This window comes from Colossoma macropomum, unplaced genomic scaffold (assembly GCF_904425465.1).
Source record: "Colossoma macropomum unplaced genomic scaffold, Colossoma_macropomum, whole genome shotgun sequence".
NCBI classification, from domain to species: Eukaryota; Metazoa; Chordata; class Actinopteri; order Characiformes; family Serrasalmidae; genus Colossoma; species Colossoma macropomum.
In genome coordinates this window covers 11,942,105-11,962,438 of record NW_023494793.1, presented here as the reverse complement: position 1 = coordinate 11,962,438, position 20,334 = coordinate 11,942,105, and the positions used below count along the sequence as shown (strand labels likewise).

General features: G+C 38.9%; 1 protein-coding gene across 1 annotated transcript in view; it reads right to left on the bottom strand.

Moving 5' to 3' along the window:
• The window catches only part of bmp1a (bone morphogenetic protein 1a), an 83,478-nt gene that overhangs the window by 41,143 nt on the left and 22,001 nt on the right, over positions 1 to 20,334 (bottom strand). Inside the window, exons 2-5 of the mRNA XM_036578510.1 lie at positions 12,443 to 12,556; positions 8,212 to 8,355; positions 6,460 to 6,577; positions 852 to 1,030 (exon numbers count right to left, since the gene is read on the bottom strand). Coding sequence (XP_036434403.1) covers positions 852 to 1,030; positions 6,460 to 6,577; positions 8,212 to 8,355; positions 12,443 to 12,556 — 555 coding nt within the window. The remainder of the gene's footprint in view (positions 1 to 851; positions 1,031 to 6,459; positions 6,578 to 8,211; positions 8,356 to 12,442; positions 12,557 to 20,334) is intronic.

Genomic DNA, 20,334 nt, shown 5'->3' with positions numbered 1-20,334 from the left:
TAATTCAGAGTGGTTTAATCTGAAATGTTCTGTTCTAAAGTATGGAATTTTTTAGATTAAAAAAAAAAAATTCTCCCCAATTTAGTTGTATTCAGTTCCACACACTAGTTAGGACTCTCCCAATCATACGACACCACTAGCTCTAGGAGGGCAAAGGCAAGCACAAGCTTCCTCCGAGTCATGTGAAGCACTACCGTATCTTTTGGAACTGCTGCTAGCGTAATGTCACTGAACAGCTGAGCGAGCTTGGAGGAGAACACTAACCGCCAGATCTGTTACTTCAGCTAACAAATGCTTGCGCTGGCTAGCATCACGCTGAGTGATGGGGGAGAAGGAGGGCCATCCTACCCACCCTTAGCAAGGATGAGAGAGCGGGGCCGATTGTGCTCTCATGGACTCCCGGACAAAAGGACAGCTGTATAATCACCGGAGATCGAACTCGCAATCTCCGGATGATAGGGCCAACTCTTCCATAGTCGTGACACTCGGAAGCCCCATTCTAGAGAAACTTATCGAGTGTTCATAGTGAGGGTGACAGGAACCAGATGTTTAAGGAGTTTAATGACTCTAAAAGCTCCCACACAGAAAGTTACTACACTAAGTGGTTAAGAATTTGCTGATTGATGCCTAAGACACTGTTTTATGATAGTTCTGAGAAGGTTTTAGCCTTCTTAAACATATTTTGTAAACCATTCCTGACAGAGAGGTACATGCAGGCTGTTATAAGACAAAGTGTTCCCCCCAAAAATAATTTGGATTGATCATGAATGTGGAGTGACCATTTGCATGGCTTAAGATTGTGATGTGACTTCTTTCTGACACAGATGTACATTGTTTGGTAGTTGTCTTACCTGGCTGGATGTTGTCCCGTATGATGCTCACATGGTCGTCTCGATCGGGCCGTGTGTGCTCGTGCCAGAATCCAATCACATGACCGAGCTCATGCACCACGATTCCAAACTTGTCACAGTTTTTCCCAATGGATATGGCCTGGGGCCCCCCGCCCCTGCGGCCCACGTATGAACAACACCTGGGAGGAGAGCCACATCATTACGACTCACCTCATCATCATCGTCATACGTCTTATTCAACACGTTAAATACAAAGAACTTGTTAGGTTAGCCATTGAAATATAAGTCGGGATTTGATCTAACAAAAGTCTTATGTTATGGTGCAGTGTGGGATTAAGGCCTTGCCCAAGGGCACAGCCAAGTACAACCCTTGTTGGGATGTTGGTGCTAGGCATGCAGGACCAAGGCCAAGATCAGAACTGGCATATTTTTACTTTAAACAAGCAACTGTCAATCTGCCAATTTATTATGTATATGTTGGCCGATTTGTGTTGTAATTTTACATGACAATAACATGAGGTACGTAAGTGCACTCGCTGAGTATTTGAGTGCTACTGCTACACCTGTACCAAAAAGCTATAGCATAATTATGCCTGTCTCATTCACGATTTTTGTTTACAAACTGCAAATGTCAGTTTGGCCCAGAACTACTAATTCCAATTTGGAACTGGAATCAGCATTCATCAGCACTCAAATGTTTCAGGTGTTTAAACCACATTTGGGCCAAAGGAGTTTCAATATGTGCCTTTATTAATAGTTTGGAAGAGAAAACTCACAAAAACAACCTTCATATAATGGAAGAGTAATGTGTGATGAATATGAAGCTGAAAAGTGTTGAAGCTAAATATATCCAATATTAGTGCATAGCTGCTATATGCAAAGCTTTTGCTGGTATTTTGCATAATTGTATGAAGTAAAAAAAAGCGAAAATAAAAAAAAATTCATGTGTCCCTAAACTTTTAATGTCAGGGTTTGTATAACGCGTTTCAGAATTAAGAGAAGACAGAACACTGTTGATAAATGCAGTCTAGTCAGAAAAAGAAGAGGGACCGGCCACCCAGCAGGACCATAAACACACATACACACACACACATACACACACACAGAATTTCTCTCTCTCTCTCTCTCTCTCTCTCTCTAACGGGTATAAGTCAACACATACACACACTCTCAGCTTGTGTGTGTGGGTGCAACAGGCCACTCTCTAATTACTGAGCATCCAGTGGCTCAAAAAACGATGCCTTGAATTTTACACAGCAGAGTTCACTGACTCACTCACACACATTCTCTTTCTCGTACACACTCTCTCTCTCTTTTTCTCACACACACACAGATGTGCATGCTACCCACGACATGGGCACTAATACATCATGACAGACCTGGATTTTTGAACTTTACACTGGTAACAATCTGGATGGTCCTTTTCTGCCTCGACCCATAGAACATGACATCCATTATTTCCATTACCAATCGAAGGATGACTCACCAGACCACAATATACACTCCCACAGTACATCTGTCCATTTCAGACATGTCTAAAATCCTTCCAATTGCTCAATGAAGAACAATGTGGACTCATTCACCACATTCAGCGTTCTTAAGAAGAAATTTCTTCTTAAAACCCCTTTACGCAGTTTTCATGAAGATTCTCACATTCACCAATGTTTTCCCATTTGGTATTTGTTCTTAGGTAAGAACACACACACTCAAGAGCAGAAAGGAGAGAACAATTCTGCAGTTTAAGAACACGTCAAGAATCTATCAGACTTTCTCTTAGGACCTTTCTCAGGAACACATTAAAGAAAAAAACTTGAGAAGATATTGGTGAATGAGGCCCATTGTTCTTAAACTGCTGGATTATTCACTAATGTATTTTTTGGCAAAGAGCTGAGCCTCAACCCATCCTTGCTCATTTACTCAATAAGGTAAAATATTAAACATCTTGTCCTTGTACTGACTTTTTTGTCTGTTTTTATTTGTATTTTACAAACTACCCCAACTTTTTTGGAACTAGCAATGTTTAATGCGCAAACAGGCCAAAAGCTTAAATATAGGACAAGTGGAAATCTTTTACGTTACTACACATAGCCGTGCACACCATCAATAATCTGAACATGATAAACAAATAATGTCAGAGTGAACAAAAACTATGTCTGGTGGGAAACATGACTATTTTGCATGATATTAAAAAGTTAAATAAACGAACAAATAAATAAACCCTGCTAATTAAAGCAAAGTGTATTATTTCTCTCTCCCCTGGAGTTTTATTTCTGTGGCAGCGCCGAGTAAAGCAGGAAGTAATTACATATCACAGCCTCAAACAGAATAATCAGCAAAGATAAATAAGAATGGCTTAATAGCGTCAGGAAGCATCCGTGGAAAATTAAAGAAAAATAAATTCAGTGACGATGACTAAACATTGCCATTAAACTAAACTGCATGTTGCACACTGGCTCTTTTTAATAGGATCTCCTCCATAATTATGTGGTCTTATATACCAAAAATAGTTGTCATTTAACTTTACATTACCATTTTCCAACCTGTCTTCATCTCTCAAGGACCTCTGAATAAACAAACTTCGGTCTCTTTTTTTGGACATGTAGCTATTTTTGGACAGCTGTGATGATACACTCGCTTCCTGATAGCCAGGAACAGCACAATGTTTAAACATTTTCCCAGTCTAACACCTCTGCTATAGACTGTGTGCAGGAACAACAATCATTATCACTTTATTTGAAAGGGCAGCTATATTAAAGATTGGCAATATGAGGGTATTTTATCATTATCGCGATTTATTTTATCGTCATAGTTAAAAAAATATGCTTTTCTGAGTATATCGAGGATACTGTCCATAAAACACTGACCAACTGCATGTTTCATTAAAAAGAGAGCATTATTAGTCATGTTTAACTGGATTTAATCCAGTACAATATGTGGGAATAAAAAGCACTGTGCCCATAGTTTTTGATGGCGCGTTTGCACTATGATGAAGATACACTAATTAAACTGTATAATTCAACGCTTGAGAAAGTCATTCAGAGTGGTTTGATGTGAAATTCTCCATTCTAGAGAATATAAATTTCCTTACAGTGGAGGCAATAAGAAGCATGGGGTCAAGTTTGTGGTGTTGGTGGTAAAATAGTGGTAAATTTGAAATAAATTAGTTTCCTTTGGGCTCTATTTTGCCTGACAACACCCTGCATGTACCTCTCTGTCAAGAATGCACATTCAAAACATGTTTTAGGTAAAACGTCTCAAAATTATAGTAAAACAATCATCAGGCAGAATCTTAAGACTTCTTTTTAGACCTGTTCTAATAAATTAATGTTGCTTTGTTTTAGAAACTCTGGATCTTTCAATAAGAATCCTAAGAATCTTCCTTTTAAAAGTGTTTTATGGGTTTTGTTTAAAGAAATTCTGGATCTTTTTAAGTTGAATTATAAGACTTTAAGATGTGTTTTTTTATTAATTTGTCTGTAAAGCACCTTGAGTTGATGCTGTCATGAAAAGTGCGCTATATAAATAAAACATTATTATTATTATTATTATTACTTATAACCATTACATATAACAACTATCTGTAAGGGAGCTTTTTAATTATTTTGGAGATCTGGTTCCCATCAGCACTACTGTGAACAATTCAGACTCTGAGTATTTCACAACAAACTACCCTGAATGGCTTTGTTTACACCTTAACCATTTAACTAAGGGAAATATCAGTGGACACTGGTAGAATATAATATTTAACAATTTAACATACTGTGAGGAAATGCATGAGGCTACATTACTTTATTACATTACTTTATAATAACCCACACCTATATTACATCACCTCAACTCCTGTCAGAACAATTTAGACTTTTATTAATTTTATTTACTTTTATTAGTTTCAACAGTGTTTCTTAATTGCTACACCCTCTAATTTCCTTTGTGCACTATTCATTACTGGAGTGGCCTGCCTGAGATGAAGACATACTTCATGACTAAGTGAGCGGTCAGCAACAGCAAGACAGCTGAACTGGGGGCTGAGTCGAAAATAATGAGGCCAAACAAAGCTTGACTGGACTCTCAAGGGTGCTGTTCTGACAGGCTGAGGTCTGAACTCATGACACACACATACTTGCACGCGCACACAGTGTCTCTGCAGGCTTTTCCTAGGGTTTAAAGCGCATGCGTGTTCAAATGAAAGTTCCGAAGTGTTGAGACAAAGTAGCCAGACGTTTTCCAGCAATGAATACAGCGATCTGTAAGCCAAACCAGCAGGGTGGCTATTACAGCGACCCGCATACAGGCACATATACACAAAGCCATGTCTGGCACACAGCAAGGATAAGCAGGAGTGGAACAATGGCTGTGAGGAAGAGGATGGATGGAAAAGCACTTAGGTGATAAGTCAGGAGGAAAGGAGAGAAATGGAAAGAAAAGGAAGATAAGTGAGAGAAACGCATGAGCAAGCATGAGGAGTTTTAAACACACTCACATGTGCCCTTTCACACACACAGTTTTAGTACCTTGTTTGGACACAGGGTCATACATATCTACCATACGTATTATATATATGAAAAACCTGTATGTAATATACCTATATGTAATATCTATTACGCATATTTTATCACTGTCCAAAAAATGAAACAAAAAAAAAACATGTATCTTTCTTTTGTCGATTTTTATTTTTCTGTACTATTTGAACGTTTGAGCATTTCAGAACGAATGGACCAAAAGAAGTGCTCCAAAATTATTTGAAACAAAATCTCTTTATATTAACTTCCATGAAAAGTTAAGAAAGGTTTTGTCTTCTCCTGTAAGTTACCATTTTGGAGATACTTGTTTTTCTTTGAACAGGGACGACATGCAAGTACCTGCATATAATATGTTCCCATATATAAGAACAGTAAAGCGCCAAAGTCCTTCAGTTATTTCATTTCCAGTCAAATGGCCATAATATATATTAATTTTAATAATAATTTTTCTGAAGATATTTCTAAGGAGAATAGATAAAATAAGATCAAAAGGACAGGAAATGAAAAAGGAATTAAGTGACAAGAGTTTCAGAAAATGCAACCAATTTCTAAGACTGAACTTTGGAGGTGTAGAAAAATATCCCTGCAGATTTCTTAGAGAAACTGAAAGAGAGTCTCCTGAAAAGAATGGATGCTGTAATAAAGGCAAAGAGTGACACATTAAATACTATTATACTATATTATATTTATATGTTGAGGTGTTGAGGCTTCTGTGTAATTTGCTATATATATCCTGTATGTATTATATATCACTGCTGTCACACCAAAACCTCATAAACTGGTAACTTTACAGGAGAAGCAAAAAACATACTTGACTTTTAATGTAAGTCAAAGGAACCAGAATTTTTTCCAAGTTATTCTGTGCAAGTGAAATTTTAATCACAATGTAAATGACAACAAGCATTTTCGAATGATGTCAAAAACTGAAAAGTTACAAAAAATGAAGATTTTGTTCTGATAGCAGTGATATGTAGGTATCTATGGGCCGGTTTCCTGTCCTGATTTTCTTTGGTTTTCCTACATAGGAAAACCTTTTTTTTTAATCCTGCTGATCTCGTACAAAAACAAACACGTGCGCTCTCACTCACCCACACGGCCGGTAGGTGAAGACGATGTAACTCTCCTCTGTGGTTCTCTCGATGAAGGTCACACACGTGTGTTTTTCCCAGTGTCTCATAGCCTGTCTGAATATGGCCCGCTGACTACCTGCAAAACACACACTGGTAATGAGGAGGAGAGACGACTAGAGGAAAGATGAGGTCCAGAGAGCTAAATAATAGTCTAGACCATGATAATTGATAACTTGCATAATGCCACATGTAGTTATTTAGACACAAACTAAGATTTTCATTGAAGGCCTCTAATTGATAGTACATTGACCTAACCGACAGGGCAACTAATTGACAGTGCAGTTAGTAGAAGACTGAGCTCAGCCTTGTCTGGAAAAACCAGGCCATCCATATATAAACAAAAAGAAAGCTCTGTACAGTTAAATCCAGAACAAGGCCGTGTGTTCTTAGTGCTTTCACAAGCCTGTTCTGAACCAAAGCAGCGAAAGCAGCCAAGTGAGCAAGAGGGCGGGAATGCGATGCTGACTCAGCACTTCCGCGCCGCTCTGTTCTTGTGTAGCGCTCACTTCACTGTATTTGTTTCAAACAGCATTTGTTGAAATCCACACCGGGGCCAATGGGCTCAACCGGGCGGGATCAGCCCGAAGCACTGAAGGAGTTTGTTCAGGTCAGATTAAGGTCAATGAAAGAAGCATGAACGAAAACAGACATCTAGAAAATAGGGCTGCAAATTATGGATAAATTACCATATACTTCTGTATACTGCAATATGCCTTCTAGTAGACTAACAATACAAAATACATGCTTACAGACAAATTCCACTGATTTTTTAGCATTTCTGCATATTTAAATGATTAAGACGTGAACAAAGTCATTCAGAGTGGTTTGATCTGAAATGCTCCACTTACCAAATCAGAACTGTAGAACTAAAAGCTACCTCACAGAAAGTTCTGCTATGAAATGGTTATGAATGCACTGCCTGATGCCTGAAATATAGTTTTACGATTGTTTCAAGATTAGGTTTTGGGCTAAAATGCATTTTTTTTTAAATCCAATCAATCATTGTGCAAAGGTACATGAATGCCGTTATAAGGCAAGAAAGTCCCAAAAGATTTTTTTTTTTCAAATGCTACATATAAAAACCAAATAGGTTTACTGGTAGTTTGGACAGTCAATAAACTGGCTATGTTTGTGTTGTTGACATTGCCACTCCTGGTTCCTATCACCACCACTGTAAAGAAATCTGAGCCAGTAAGTTTCTCTACAATGAGCCATTCCACATCATACCACTCTGAATGACTTTACACTTTTCAACCACACAGAAATGTTGAAATTTAAATGGAGTTGCCCTCTAACACTGGCCTACATTATTTTGACCAAAAAAAATACACCAATAGAAACTCATCTGGAGCCCACAGCACACAATAAAAACATCTTTTCCATATTACAGCCTTTTACAATATCAGTATTCATGTTATATGTAACATATTGCTGAATAAATTATACACATTGCAAAGATCACTACTTTGATAACAATTAGCAAATAATTTATTGTGCAGACCCCAATATGCAAATGCACAAACATAATTCCCAAGCTGAAAACAAAGAAAGACATGCAGACACAGTCCTTGGCAATTACAGACGTTCATTCAGAGCAGATTAAGGTCAGTGCTGAGGACATAAATCAGATTTTACAATAGGTCAGTGAAGACAGACACGCTTGTACATACAGCCTCTAGACAGAGAGGCTTGCTTAATTGGGTCACTTACCACTAAAGTTCCCACTTATGACATAAGGGATGACTCCCTCAGGCCACACCCTCTCAGGCCTGGACGTCGCCGCCCTCTTTCTGCGACGGGAGCCCTGCCGATTGGATACCGCAGTGTTTGGACTCGTCTCATTGGCAGACAAACCTGTCATTTACGACATCAAATAAACACTGAGGGTTCGCCTATGAAAATCACCAGGTTCAGTCATCATAATTCACTCAAATTAAATCCTACATGTGCGTCAGCAGCCTGAAACAGACTATGCTAACGCTGTAGATGCTTTGCAGATGCTTAACTTGTCATCAACTTACATTCAACCAAGTATCTATTAACATCAGCTTCACCTTTCCCTAAACCTACATGTAACAGTAGTTCTACCCATTTAAAGGAATGGTTTTGCAAAAAGTTTAATTTACACATTTTACATTTTTCCCCCAGATGCAGCTGATCAGCCAAGACATGTTTGGAGCCTAAATTTTGCTTCTTTAGTTTTAAACTGGAGCTACGAGGCTAATGTTGCCAACACTAGAAGACAATAGTCACACACATATTTCCTGTAAATACATCCCCAAAAATTCTCTCAACCCACTCAAAGCACATCCAGGTCTTCATTAATTCACACACCTAACACTTTTTCTGCTTACCCCACTTTTTTTTTTATATCAGCCAACATTTTTGGTGTCCAAATTTTGCCTCTATAGTTTTAAATTGGAGCTTTGAGGCTAATGTTGCTAACACTAGAAGTCACATAATTCCTGTAAATACATCCCCAAAACCTCTCTCAACCCACTCAAAGCACATCCAGGTCTTCATTAATTCACACACTTTACACTTTTTCTGCCTACCCCACCTTTTTTTTTTATCAGCCAAGACGTTTAGTGTCCAAATTTTGCCTCAACAGTTTTAAACTGGAGCTATGAGGCTAATGTTGCTAACAAACACTAGCACGATACGGCTTACTATGAACTATAAAAACGAACAAACTTAGGGGTGTTACGTTGAATTCTGCCTCCACTTCACATGTACGCAGGCATATGGGTACTATAGATTTCGTTCACAACTTCTGTTGTTTCCATTTATAAATTGCTAATCTTGAATTTTCTATATTTAAAATTAGAATCAACAGAAATTTTGAATGTCCGTTAGCATCCATGTGCCTGCTTGACGTGTGTGCAAGTGAAGGGGCTGTTGTTTCAAATAGCTGCCCACACATGAAATTTTGTTCTTCTTTATAGTTCACAATAAGTCATACTTTGTCCTAAACCACAGTGATAAGTCTGTGCAACCTTAACCAAGAGCTGGATGTGATTGGAGAGGGCTGAGAAGTTTCGAGGATGTATTTAAGGAGTAGATTTGGGTGATTAGTGTTTGCTAGCAACATTAGCCTCCTAACTCCGGCGCTAAGCTAAACAAGCAAAATTTGTACATCAAATGTCCGACTATCAAGTGAGACTATCAGAAGTCCGAGCTATCAAGTGAGCTCTACCTAACACGTAATGAAGGTTCACAGCCACAAATTATCACTCTAAATCATTACATACTCACTTCAACCAACAGAGGTGTTTAGTAACCTCAAGTAGACTTAGCTTATGACAATGTACGACATACTGTTCTCTGTAACAATGTATAAGATGTATAAGACAAACCCAAAGAGATGCTAAAAACAGAAGTCGCAGCAGCCATTTTGAAGCCTGTCTGTACTTTCATCCACTTTTATAGGTAACAGTACAGTAACTTCAAGTATATTTAGGATTACTTGATGCGGTCGTGATAAATGATTTAGGCATGAAGCATAAATGTTAACCCAGCTGCTAAAAGCCTCCAATACTGGTAGTTACATTAGCATCGTAGCTCCACTCCAAACGTCACACGCCAAACGTTTCTTGCCTGATTAACTTTGTTTAAGGTAAAACTGTGGGAAAATGATGTACATTTGCTTTTGGGCTGAAGCAACTAATCCTAATAAGAGTTTCACCAGATAGTCTGGTGTCTTGTTGTTAAAACTGGTTAAGAATAATTTACGCAACTGCAAAAAAATCCATGAAGAATTACCCCAAAAAAAGTAACTGTTTGCACCTGTAGGCTTATTTGGCCTATTAGTGCTGACAAGTGGGGAAAAAAATATTATTACTCTTCCAGAAAACAGCTTTACTTTGGTTGTTACACACATTTAGATAATCTGAGAGCATTTTCTTAATGATGTTGGGTGTGGGTTTATGAATAATAGTGAGAACAAAGGACACGTTGTACTGTGTCATACACAACAACTCGTAGGCTAATATTTCTTGATGGTTCTAGCAGTCTGCTCACAGACAAGACGGCAGGTGTAGCAACTGTTTGAAATGATGCTTGACCTTAGGTTGCACCCATCAACTGCTGGAGTCTACACACTCATCGCTGTCTCTATGTGTACCCCTTTCTCTCTCTCTCTCGCTCTCATTTTCTGAGGTAAGATCATCTCACACAGCTTTTACATAACTGACTTGACGTTATAGCACAAATATGCTGCTTCTTCCTCTGTAAGCTGCTGTTGGGGGTGTTTTTGGAGTGTGGAAATTACTGTCTCTATAACTCTACTGATGTAACTCGTAGAGGGGATCTCAGCTTGTAAACTTAAGCCATGTACACGCCTCACAAGCTGAATATCCTTTACTGTACGAAAGTTGGCATTTACATAGCAAAAAAGACGACTATGCTCTCCAGTTCTACCCTAAGTGCCTTTTTCAAGGGCAGACTAACTGAGGGAACTGCAGAGCTCATCAAAACATAGTAATATGAGGACTTACATTCTTGCCGGATTTTTAGCCCTTAAAACCAACCGCTGCAGCTGAGTCATCTACAAACCCTGATATCATCACTCCATCATCTCCAATCCACTTTAAAGACTGCCAAGGCTTCACTTATTAAAACAGACCAGCAAAAAACTAACTCACATTATTTTGCTCTTACCCTAAGCGTAGTCGATCAGCTAAGATATGTTTGGTGTCCGAATTTTGCTTTTTTTAGTTTTGCACTGGAGCTACTAGGCTAATGTGGCTAACAAGTAAGGGAAGCTAACACAACCCACCAAGTAGTATCATGCAAACTGCATGCCTAAATTATCGCCTCTCAAACTGTGTTGAGCTAAAAAAATAGACTTGCTTAAATGAATCAACGTCATACTTTGTTTTTTGTCCACTATTTTTCTATTCAATAATTTAATAAACATATGACATGTATCACACTGTTCTACAATACCTCCTTTATATGAATATTTTATTGTACTAAAGTAAAATTCATTTTAGGCATTTATGCCTCAAAGTCTAAAAATGTAAGTTGGTGCAACCAACCAATTATATAGATTAAAAAACTATTAAAAAGGGCAATTTATTCTATAAAATACTAAATAAAATAGCTTGGCATGGTTTTATGTTTGAAACCTTCAGTAGCAAAATATGGCAGCTTTGAAAGTATTCTTTTGTCCGTAAACTTCTGTCCATAAAATGTCATGCGGCACAACCAACGACAACAAAGGACTTTTATTCTGTCATGCTTTTACATAAGTGTAGGCAGCGTATTGAATCATAAAGAAGACCTCAGGTGACCTTCAAGGTTAGAAGCCATTCCACAAAAAATTGAAAATAATGTTTTTTTTTGAGTCACTGGTTAGGGTGATTCAGCAGACCAAGTCAGGTGGTGTGACTGCAGGAAAACAATGAAAATGTTTATTCACTTGTAAAAACGTATGTATATACTTGAGATGAGGGTAGTGAAACAACTTCAGAATATAGTTTTTTTTAATGTGCGGTTGCGCCACATGACATTTACCTAGATGGTAAAACTGATGATCCTGACCCAAAATGAGTTCATACCATTCTTAAAGTTATCAACCAAAAGCTAATACATTGAACTGATTCATGCAGATACAGAAAATGCACATCATATTAGTATTGTAAAGGCCTTATTTGTCACTGACCAATCAATAAGAACGGACAAGAGTCCGTAGTTAAAACAGTAGTAGCGTACATCTTGAAGCCTGAATTTTTCCGGTACTTCTGTCCATTTTCAATACAGTTTGAAGCAAGTGTGTGGCAGTTTATGTACAAACTTTGCATGATGCTAATTGGTGGGAAATGAGCTTCCATTAATCATCAGCATGTGTGATCTACACTTTTAAATAGTGTTAAATAGTGTAATTTTTAAAGTTCGACTGACTAAAAACATAGACAGTCAGAAAGTTAAAAACACGTACCTGTGTCTGTCTGATTGAGGTTTGTGACGGTTCTCTGGACCACATCCACGATGCGGTCCACTTTAAACATTCGCATGTCTTCATCATCCAGCGCTATGTCCCCCCAATAGGCCACTGAAAAAGACAAAAGAAACACCTGACATGAGCCATCACATCTCCACTGCAAAGTAAGGGCTCTCTGAACAGTGTCAACACTCTGAGTTCATCATTCAGCGTCACCTATAATTACCGAGGGTCCGCGCTGAAGAGCGCCAGTCATTCAAAAAGTCAATTCTAAAAAAAGGCTTTGCCGACCGGGCCTCCCAAGCAGCGAGACATCTCATCACTCTTTAATCATTTGTGACACCGTATATATCTGGGTTCAACACTCGTACCAAAGCATATTCAATAATTCATCCACAGAGAGCGTGGAGCTGATTAGCGTTAGTGATTTTAGCGCGCCGCTACACTTTGGCTCTCCTTCTACTGTTTATAATCTCTGAAGCTGCTGCCGTGGTGGTCGTGATGGCCTGAATGGAAACGTATGCATATGCATAGACCTTAATTAGCTCGTCGGGGACTCATTTCATCTCTGGAAGTGTGGCTGGGCTGATTAACGGCAGAGAAAAGCAGGAAAACCTTCTCTAGCAGAATGTCCTTCAGACTGACGCATGTGTGAAGCTAATTAGAGAAGCCAAGAATGCGCTTTAAAGCCCCTTGTGCGCTGCAGGAGACTCGAGCCATCCAGCCTTTATGCAGTTTGTGAGGCTGTGATAGCACTGAATTAAAACCAATAAAATAATTGTTTCTTCTCGTTCACAGTTTAAATGGACAGTAAGTAATGAACTGAACATTCCAACGCTTCCAGCCAAGCACTGTGACTAGTTACATAATCAGCTCCTCATTTCAGCCGTTCTTCTCACTCTCTCTATCACAGTCCAGGCTCTAATTACAATTCCTAAGTCTTTTAGGGCAAACAGAAGTAAACAAAGCAGCAAACCATGAGTGTTAGGCAGTGATTTTACCACTGCTAGGGATCCTGCACAGAATATGGCCATATATGCACATATATCACGAAGGGTTAGGCATAACTGAATATATATTCATTCATGTTGCATATATGTAAGTATCACATACTGGACATTTATATATATATATATATATATATATATATATATATATATATATATATATATATATATATATATATATATATTACATACACACAAATCAGGCATATATATACATATACGTCCAGTATGTGATACTTACATATATGCAACATGAATGAATATATATTTAGTTATGCCCCACACACACACACACACACACACACACATACATATGTCTGATACATAGTTGAATACATCCCAGCACACCTAAAATGGTTACTTTGTTGCTGCTAAATATTAAATAATTTAATTTAATTTATTTCATGTTTTAATTACTTTATTGCACAACATACAATGTGCATGTTTTTAGAGTTTAGTTATGTATCTATTATAGTAATTTTCTCTTAAGAAAGCTTATTGTGGCATTCTGTGATGTAGTTTATTACAATATTGTTAAATATAGCCATATTGCCGAGCCATAGTTGCAGCCCTTACATCAGGGTGGGTCTCTGATTTCTCAAGATGACAGGTTAGGGTGGTGGGTACATCACCACCCACTGGTGCACGGTGATGTAAGCACAAATCAGAAAAGGTGGGAAAAAAAGTCATTATATGTGATCTACACTTTCAAATATTACATGATGAACTGTTTAATATGTCCAGGGATATGAAGTAACAAGGAAGGTAAAAAAGGTTATAATAATGATATTAAGATTTCAGGTTGACTTTAGGAACGGTTTTGAAGAACACTGCAAGGTCACTTGGCTCACAGACTCAAACAGTTGAAGGTCATTCTAAATCCTGAGAAATCTTTAATTCAGGTTTTAAACAGCGTTATCCAGGCATTATGGGTTTCTAAAAAGGTGTAGATGGTAATTTTGGTGTCAGACGATGGTGAACCACGTTGTGGTCTGCTATTTACTGCAGGTTGTGCAGTTTGACCTCAGTTCCATGGATATGCAGCTATGTGACCTGTAATAACGTGTTATGTGGGTGAATATAAACAGCTTATCACCTTCCTCTCCCTCTCTCTGACTCATAGGTGCGGTGATTAAGAGCTACCTAATGAAATACAGATTTCTTTCCCCATTCATAACAGCTTACAGAACAAGAAGCTCTCAGTAACACCCTCAGCACCTGCCGCCACCCCGTCCACGCTCACACAGCCGTACAGTGCCCTCTCAGTCTGTCTGGAGAGCAGACAGATGAACATGGCACTGTTTCAAACCAAGGAATACAAATATAAATCGTTTACTTTCCGTAAGCATATCCTCGCTGTCGGAGCAAAACCTCGTATCTCCAAAAAAATAACTTTACAGGAAACAGGAAATCTTTCTTAAATTTTAATGTAAGCTAATGTAACATTATTTTGTTGTAAGTCATTCTGGACCTTTCTACCAGTCCATTTGTTAGAAATTTGAATGCAATGTAAAAGGAATATGGGGAAAAAAATAAAAAATGATGAAAAAGGAGGTACAATGTTTGCTTCCGTTAGCAACAATATATATAGCCCAATGTTCAAATAAAGTCCCAGTACATAACGCTGCTGGAAAGATTCTTCTAGTAATTTTCAAACCGTTTATATTGGTCTGTTCCGGATATGGGCATTTCGGTCAAATTTGTAATACATTATTCAGCAAATATTTGAAAAATACCCCCTTATAGAACATAAAAATCTACACAGTACTCTCGAGTGTTGTGAGCTTTCCCATTCCCATATTTCAACAAGTGACCGGTTTCCTCCATCTCTATATAGGTCTCTGGTGTCAGTCAGATGACCAACAGCCGGAAAAAATGCACCACTCGGCATCTTGCTCTTACAATTACTGTACAATATTACACCCAGACCCGAATTTACACTTTAGAAAGGCAGTTAATCTAAAGTCTTTAATGTTAACGGACAAATACTAAGTATCCATTATTTACTTGGCGAATGCTATTAGCCTAGTCACATCATATCTTATTTTTCCTCATTTATTTTAGCTGCAAAAATAGCACATTTGTAAAGAGTTAGTTAGCGGATATGTTATAAATTGGTGTGGTAGCCTTTAGATAGCTACAGTAATCTTTCGGGGCTTTCTTTTCTGGACAAAACTGATCAGAAACTCTAACCAAAATGTAAGATGCAGGGTCTTCACTGCCCTCTGGTGGAGCATAGGAGTTCAGACATCTCATGCTTCTTAATAAAGAGAATGTCTAACATTAGAGTGAAGCTCAATCCTCACCATTTTTTAACTTTCATGGCTATTAGAAAATGATAAAACTCCCAGCTCTAGTCCATTCATAATGAAACATTCATACAATCTAAAGGACAGCTGCTGTTTCAAATGGTGTTTAAAAAAAGTCACATTTTATGAAGTCTCCTAAGTAATACAACATCTAATAAATTGTGAAAGAGGACAGGCACTTGGATGCTGAAAAGACTGCCGTGCTCGTCTGCTGAAAGAGACAGGTGGGCAGGGGAAAATTACTAAAGAAAACAGAAACCTCCAGGAAGACCTGGAACCCCAGCGCCCCAAAGTGTACATAATTTGTTTCACAAGGTGACATTTATAACAGGCCTGCCATCTGGAAACCACTTGCAACCAAATCAGTGTCAAAATAAAAACATTATGGCTCCCAAATGGCGCAACTGTCCATACGTTGGCCCCAACTTTGGAAAACTGTGAGTCCAAGAAAGCAAGAGAGTTGTCCAATAAAGCATAAATGTCCTTGCTGTCTCTCTGGGTGGGCAGGATGGCCCTCCCTGTCCCCCACCAATCACTCAGCACAATGCTAGCCAGTGCGTGTGTCTGTTAGCTGACTTTACAGAACTGGCAGTTAACATTCTCCTCCAAGCGTGTTGAGCTGACATGGGAGTGTGCTTCAATGATAGCCTTCACCCTCCCCGCTTGGTAGCATTGCATGATGGGGGTTAACCTAGCTATTGGATAGGAACTGGCTATGACCAAAAGAAGTGAGTACAAGTCAAAGAAATACGATTTTACATAGTGTTATGAACATAAAGCCTTTTTTTGGCAGTTGGAGGTGTAATAAGCTCTGATAACCAGCCTTTTACTCTTTTGTTCAACATCTGGATGGCTTTTTCTTTTCCAAAAAAGCAGCTGTGCTTCCTGTTCCCATCTCACTGGCATTTCTGAAAACCAAGAATTTCTTCTTAGAAACTGCACATTATACACATGAGAATTCCAAGAGGAAGGAGATTTGTTCTCAAGTGAAAAGCTAATCCAGTTGTCACTGATACGGGAGTACTTGCTAGTGTTTCCATTATTTTGTCTACCCCTGCGCACTAAAGAAAACATGGTTCTCCTTGGGGGGAGAACAGCAGGAGATCCTCATATTCCAGCACAAGAAAACCCCTAAAACAGCTTGAGTCATCCTGAATATTTCCAACAGCCTCTGGGAATTTGTCTTTTGTTTGGGTCTACATGTGGCCTTGGGAGCTTCTTCATACCTGGTGAAAATTATCCGCCAAATCCTTCCAGTAATGGCACCCAAACAACTCCGCTGCCAAGGATGATCCAAGGAGATAAAAGAAAAAAAAGCTACAGTGTTTAGTCAGCATACACCTGGGAAGTAGGACACATTCTTTCTCTTAACAAGACCAAGAAGGCGGAGATTACCCCAGACAGGCTTTAAGAGCAACGCGGGGGCTCCTAGAGTTCCTTACTAAAAGTTCTGTGCCAGCGGCTGTGTGAGAAGTTTTCAAGTAGCTGGTGTCTCATTACTGTTTTTAACACCAAGGCACTTCCACAGTTTACTGCCTTGATGCTGCTGGAGAAGGAATCTGAATGTGGGAGATGTGGGCCATCAAAAAAGAGCTACTGCCCACCTCACAACCCCTGCCTGAGGGTGCAGAAGAGCAGAGCAAGGACCTGTTATTTCCTGTACAAACAGAATTCTACCCTGTAATGCCAAGTCTACCGTCAAACACACACAAGCTCGCTCTCTCTCTCTCCTTCCTCCCTCTCTCTCTCTCTCTTTTTCTTTTTCTGTCTGTGTTCTAGTCCAAGTTCAAACCAAGGCTGAGCAACATGGGTGAGGAAAAAAAAACATACATTTTCCAAACAAAGTTTTTTTTGCATTACATATTGCAATGTTTTGGGGAGGAGGAGTCAAAAACATTCTAGCAATGGAAAAGGTGCATTTTGAGAAGGAATTAAACTCTGTGGTCACTACGCCAGAGGAATAAAAACCGACTCTAATATTTTTAAGTAATATCACCAATTAAAACATTTTTCCTGTAACTGTGTTATCAGTTTAACTAGGACCCTGTCAGCTCTCTTTGTGTTTGTGGTGACTCTGTGTTAAGCTGATAGCTAGAAAATCTACCTCGCTTCTAGTTTAGTCATGCAGATCCGCATTGAAATATATTCCATCAATGTAATTGAAGAAAACATAAATATTGCATAATTCAGAAGAGGAATTGCATTTTATGGCTGCTGTAGTTCAGTATTCTGGGCTGCACAATATGAACAAAATAGCACATTGTGATTATACTAATATATATTGGATTTGATGTTGTATGTGAACACTGAAGTTATAAGGAGTGTTTCAGCCTGGACTGCTTTTTGAATGGGGCACAATACAGAGTAGCCAATCAGAATTCAATGATTTACATATATCAGTCTTAAAGCCACAGTAACAAAAACAGCCTGTTTAATTCAGAGGGATAAATAAGAGAGGCAAATGATCATGTACGGTCAACACCACACAGCATTGTTTTGGTATCGCACATTGTTACACTACACTTACTATCACTATTTAAGTCAAAATTCTGGTGTCGTGACAACCTTACAAAGGAAATTTATGATTGATCAAGATGCTCACAGGACACAAAAAAAAACCTTCAAGTAACTGGTTAAAAGCTCAGTTGTGCGTTGTCGACTTCTGTTTGTGCTAAACTCAGCTGAAACTCATCTCAGAGCCCGCAGTCTAGCTTTTAGCTTCACTGAGGTTTGACTGCACACAAGCCTTGACTAAAAATGGATGACAGGCCTGAAATGACAGGGTTTTACTTCTGTAGGCCGGCACATACGCACACACAAGTCAAGAAAGACAGGCAGAGTCAATCCTGGCTAATCCCAGAGTGGGCCGCTCCAGGAGGAATGGCAGCAAGAAGGATCGTTTTTTTGCTCATAATCCGGATGGTGCTACACTAACCGGGCTTTAAGGTTGTCATAACAAAGGTTGAGGCAGAGAGTGATATAGCAAGAGCAGGAAAGAGAGTTAAAAGACTACAGAATAATGAGAGATAGAGGAATATGGTGGAAAAGCAAGAGACACTTCCTGGCAGCGGGAAGAAGGTTCGGCTCATGTTCTCCAATCTCTAGCAAAACAATGTGTGTCATAAAGAATGTAACTGAATGTGTATGGTAAAAGGTCTATGTTTCCCTCAGCAAGACCAGGCATGTTACAAAGACACCTTTAGATATTTCTGGCAGATTGAAGACACTTCATGTTTTAAACCAAACAGTTTGACCAAAAGAAACATGGACAATTTTCCCTTTGCTCCAAACATAATCAGTCAGCCAAGACATGTTTGGTGTCTGAAGTTTCTTTCTTCAGTTTTGCCCTGGAGCTACGAGGCTAACAGTGGTAGCATATTCCTCTCAAATTAGCATTGTTCTAACTGCATGACCAGATCATCACACTTTTGCCTCAAAACATGTGATTTGCTAAGAAATAAGGTTGAGAATCTATAAGCACCTTATGATTCAATCTGTTTTCCATTCAGGGCGATCTCAATGTTTAATTTCTACAGCCTACATTGTGGTTTTCTCCTGTATTTGTTAAAAGATAGTTTTAGCTTAGTTGAATTTGAATGTAGCATCTATAAGCCTAAACTGCTAATATCATTTCCAGCCTAATTGTGGACATTTGAGCCTTCCAACACATTGAGGTGAAGTATTTTTCCATTTATATGTACTTTACAGTTAAACCTTCAGTACATTCTTGTACTTAAAGCCTAACTCTGAATACTACTGGATTAGCCTGTTAGCAGGTTAGCAATTTAGCATGTTTACTATGGGTTTTACTTTAAACACATCACAATTGGGACGTGTTTGTGACTGTAACCATGTGAATGAATGAGTTTCTGTATTTTCTTTCCTCCTCCAAGCAAAACGGATAAAAAAGTACAGAAAAACAACCAGGCGACAAGATGGCCGCTACTAATATTACTGTTAGCTATGCAACATTCTTGATTTTGTACACAGAATGTGCCACTCCAAACATGTCTTGGCTGAGGGACTGTGTTAAGAGTAAGGGAGAATCTGATTTTGAATTTCATTGAAAGAGAGCAAACGCTTACAGCTTTTCTCTGCCACATACAGCAACACACCATTAACAGCATCCAGCCGAAAATAAATCCTGCAAGAAACTGCTCCCACATGTGAAAGAAGCACATGAAGCTTCATTGTAGCATGTACCCAGGTGGGCATCTGTCTCCCTCCTCCATTTATCTAGCCCCTACTGGGTCCCATGTGAGAGCAACTGAATCTCGCAAAATAACAAGTGGCTGAAAACCACCATCAGTTAGAAGATTACCGCACGTCTGCATCTGAGCAGCACCGCAGTTGGAAATTCCATGAATGTTCCAAACTTCAGGGCTTAGGTAGCTGCCAGAGAAATGTGATGTGGGGGGATGGTGGCGGTGATGTCACTGGGGACAGAATCTTACACCAAAGCCAAGAAAGAAATGAATTCAAGCTCTTGGGTCCTAGTGCAGGACCTGCACTAGTCCATTTAGGTGAATTATTTTTGAACCGGGATCACAGAGCTGCCTCCCTGATGACCTGG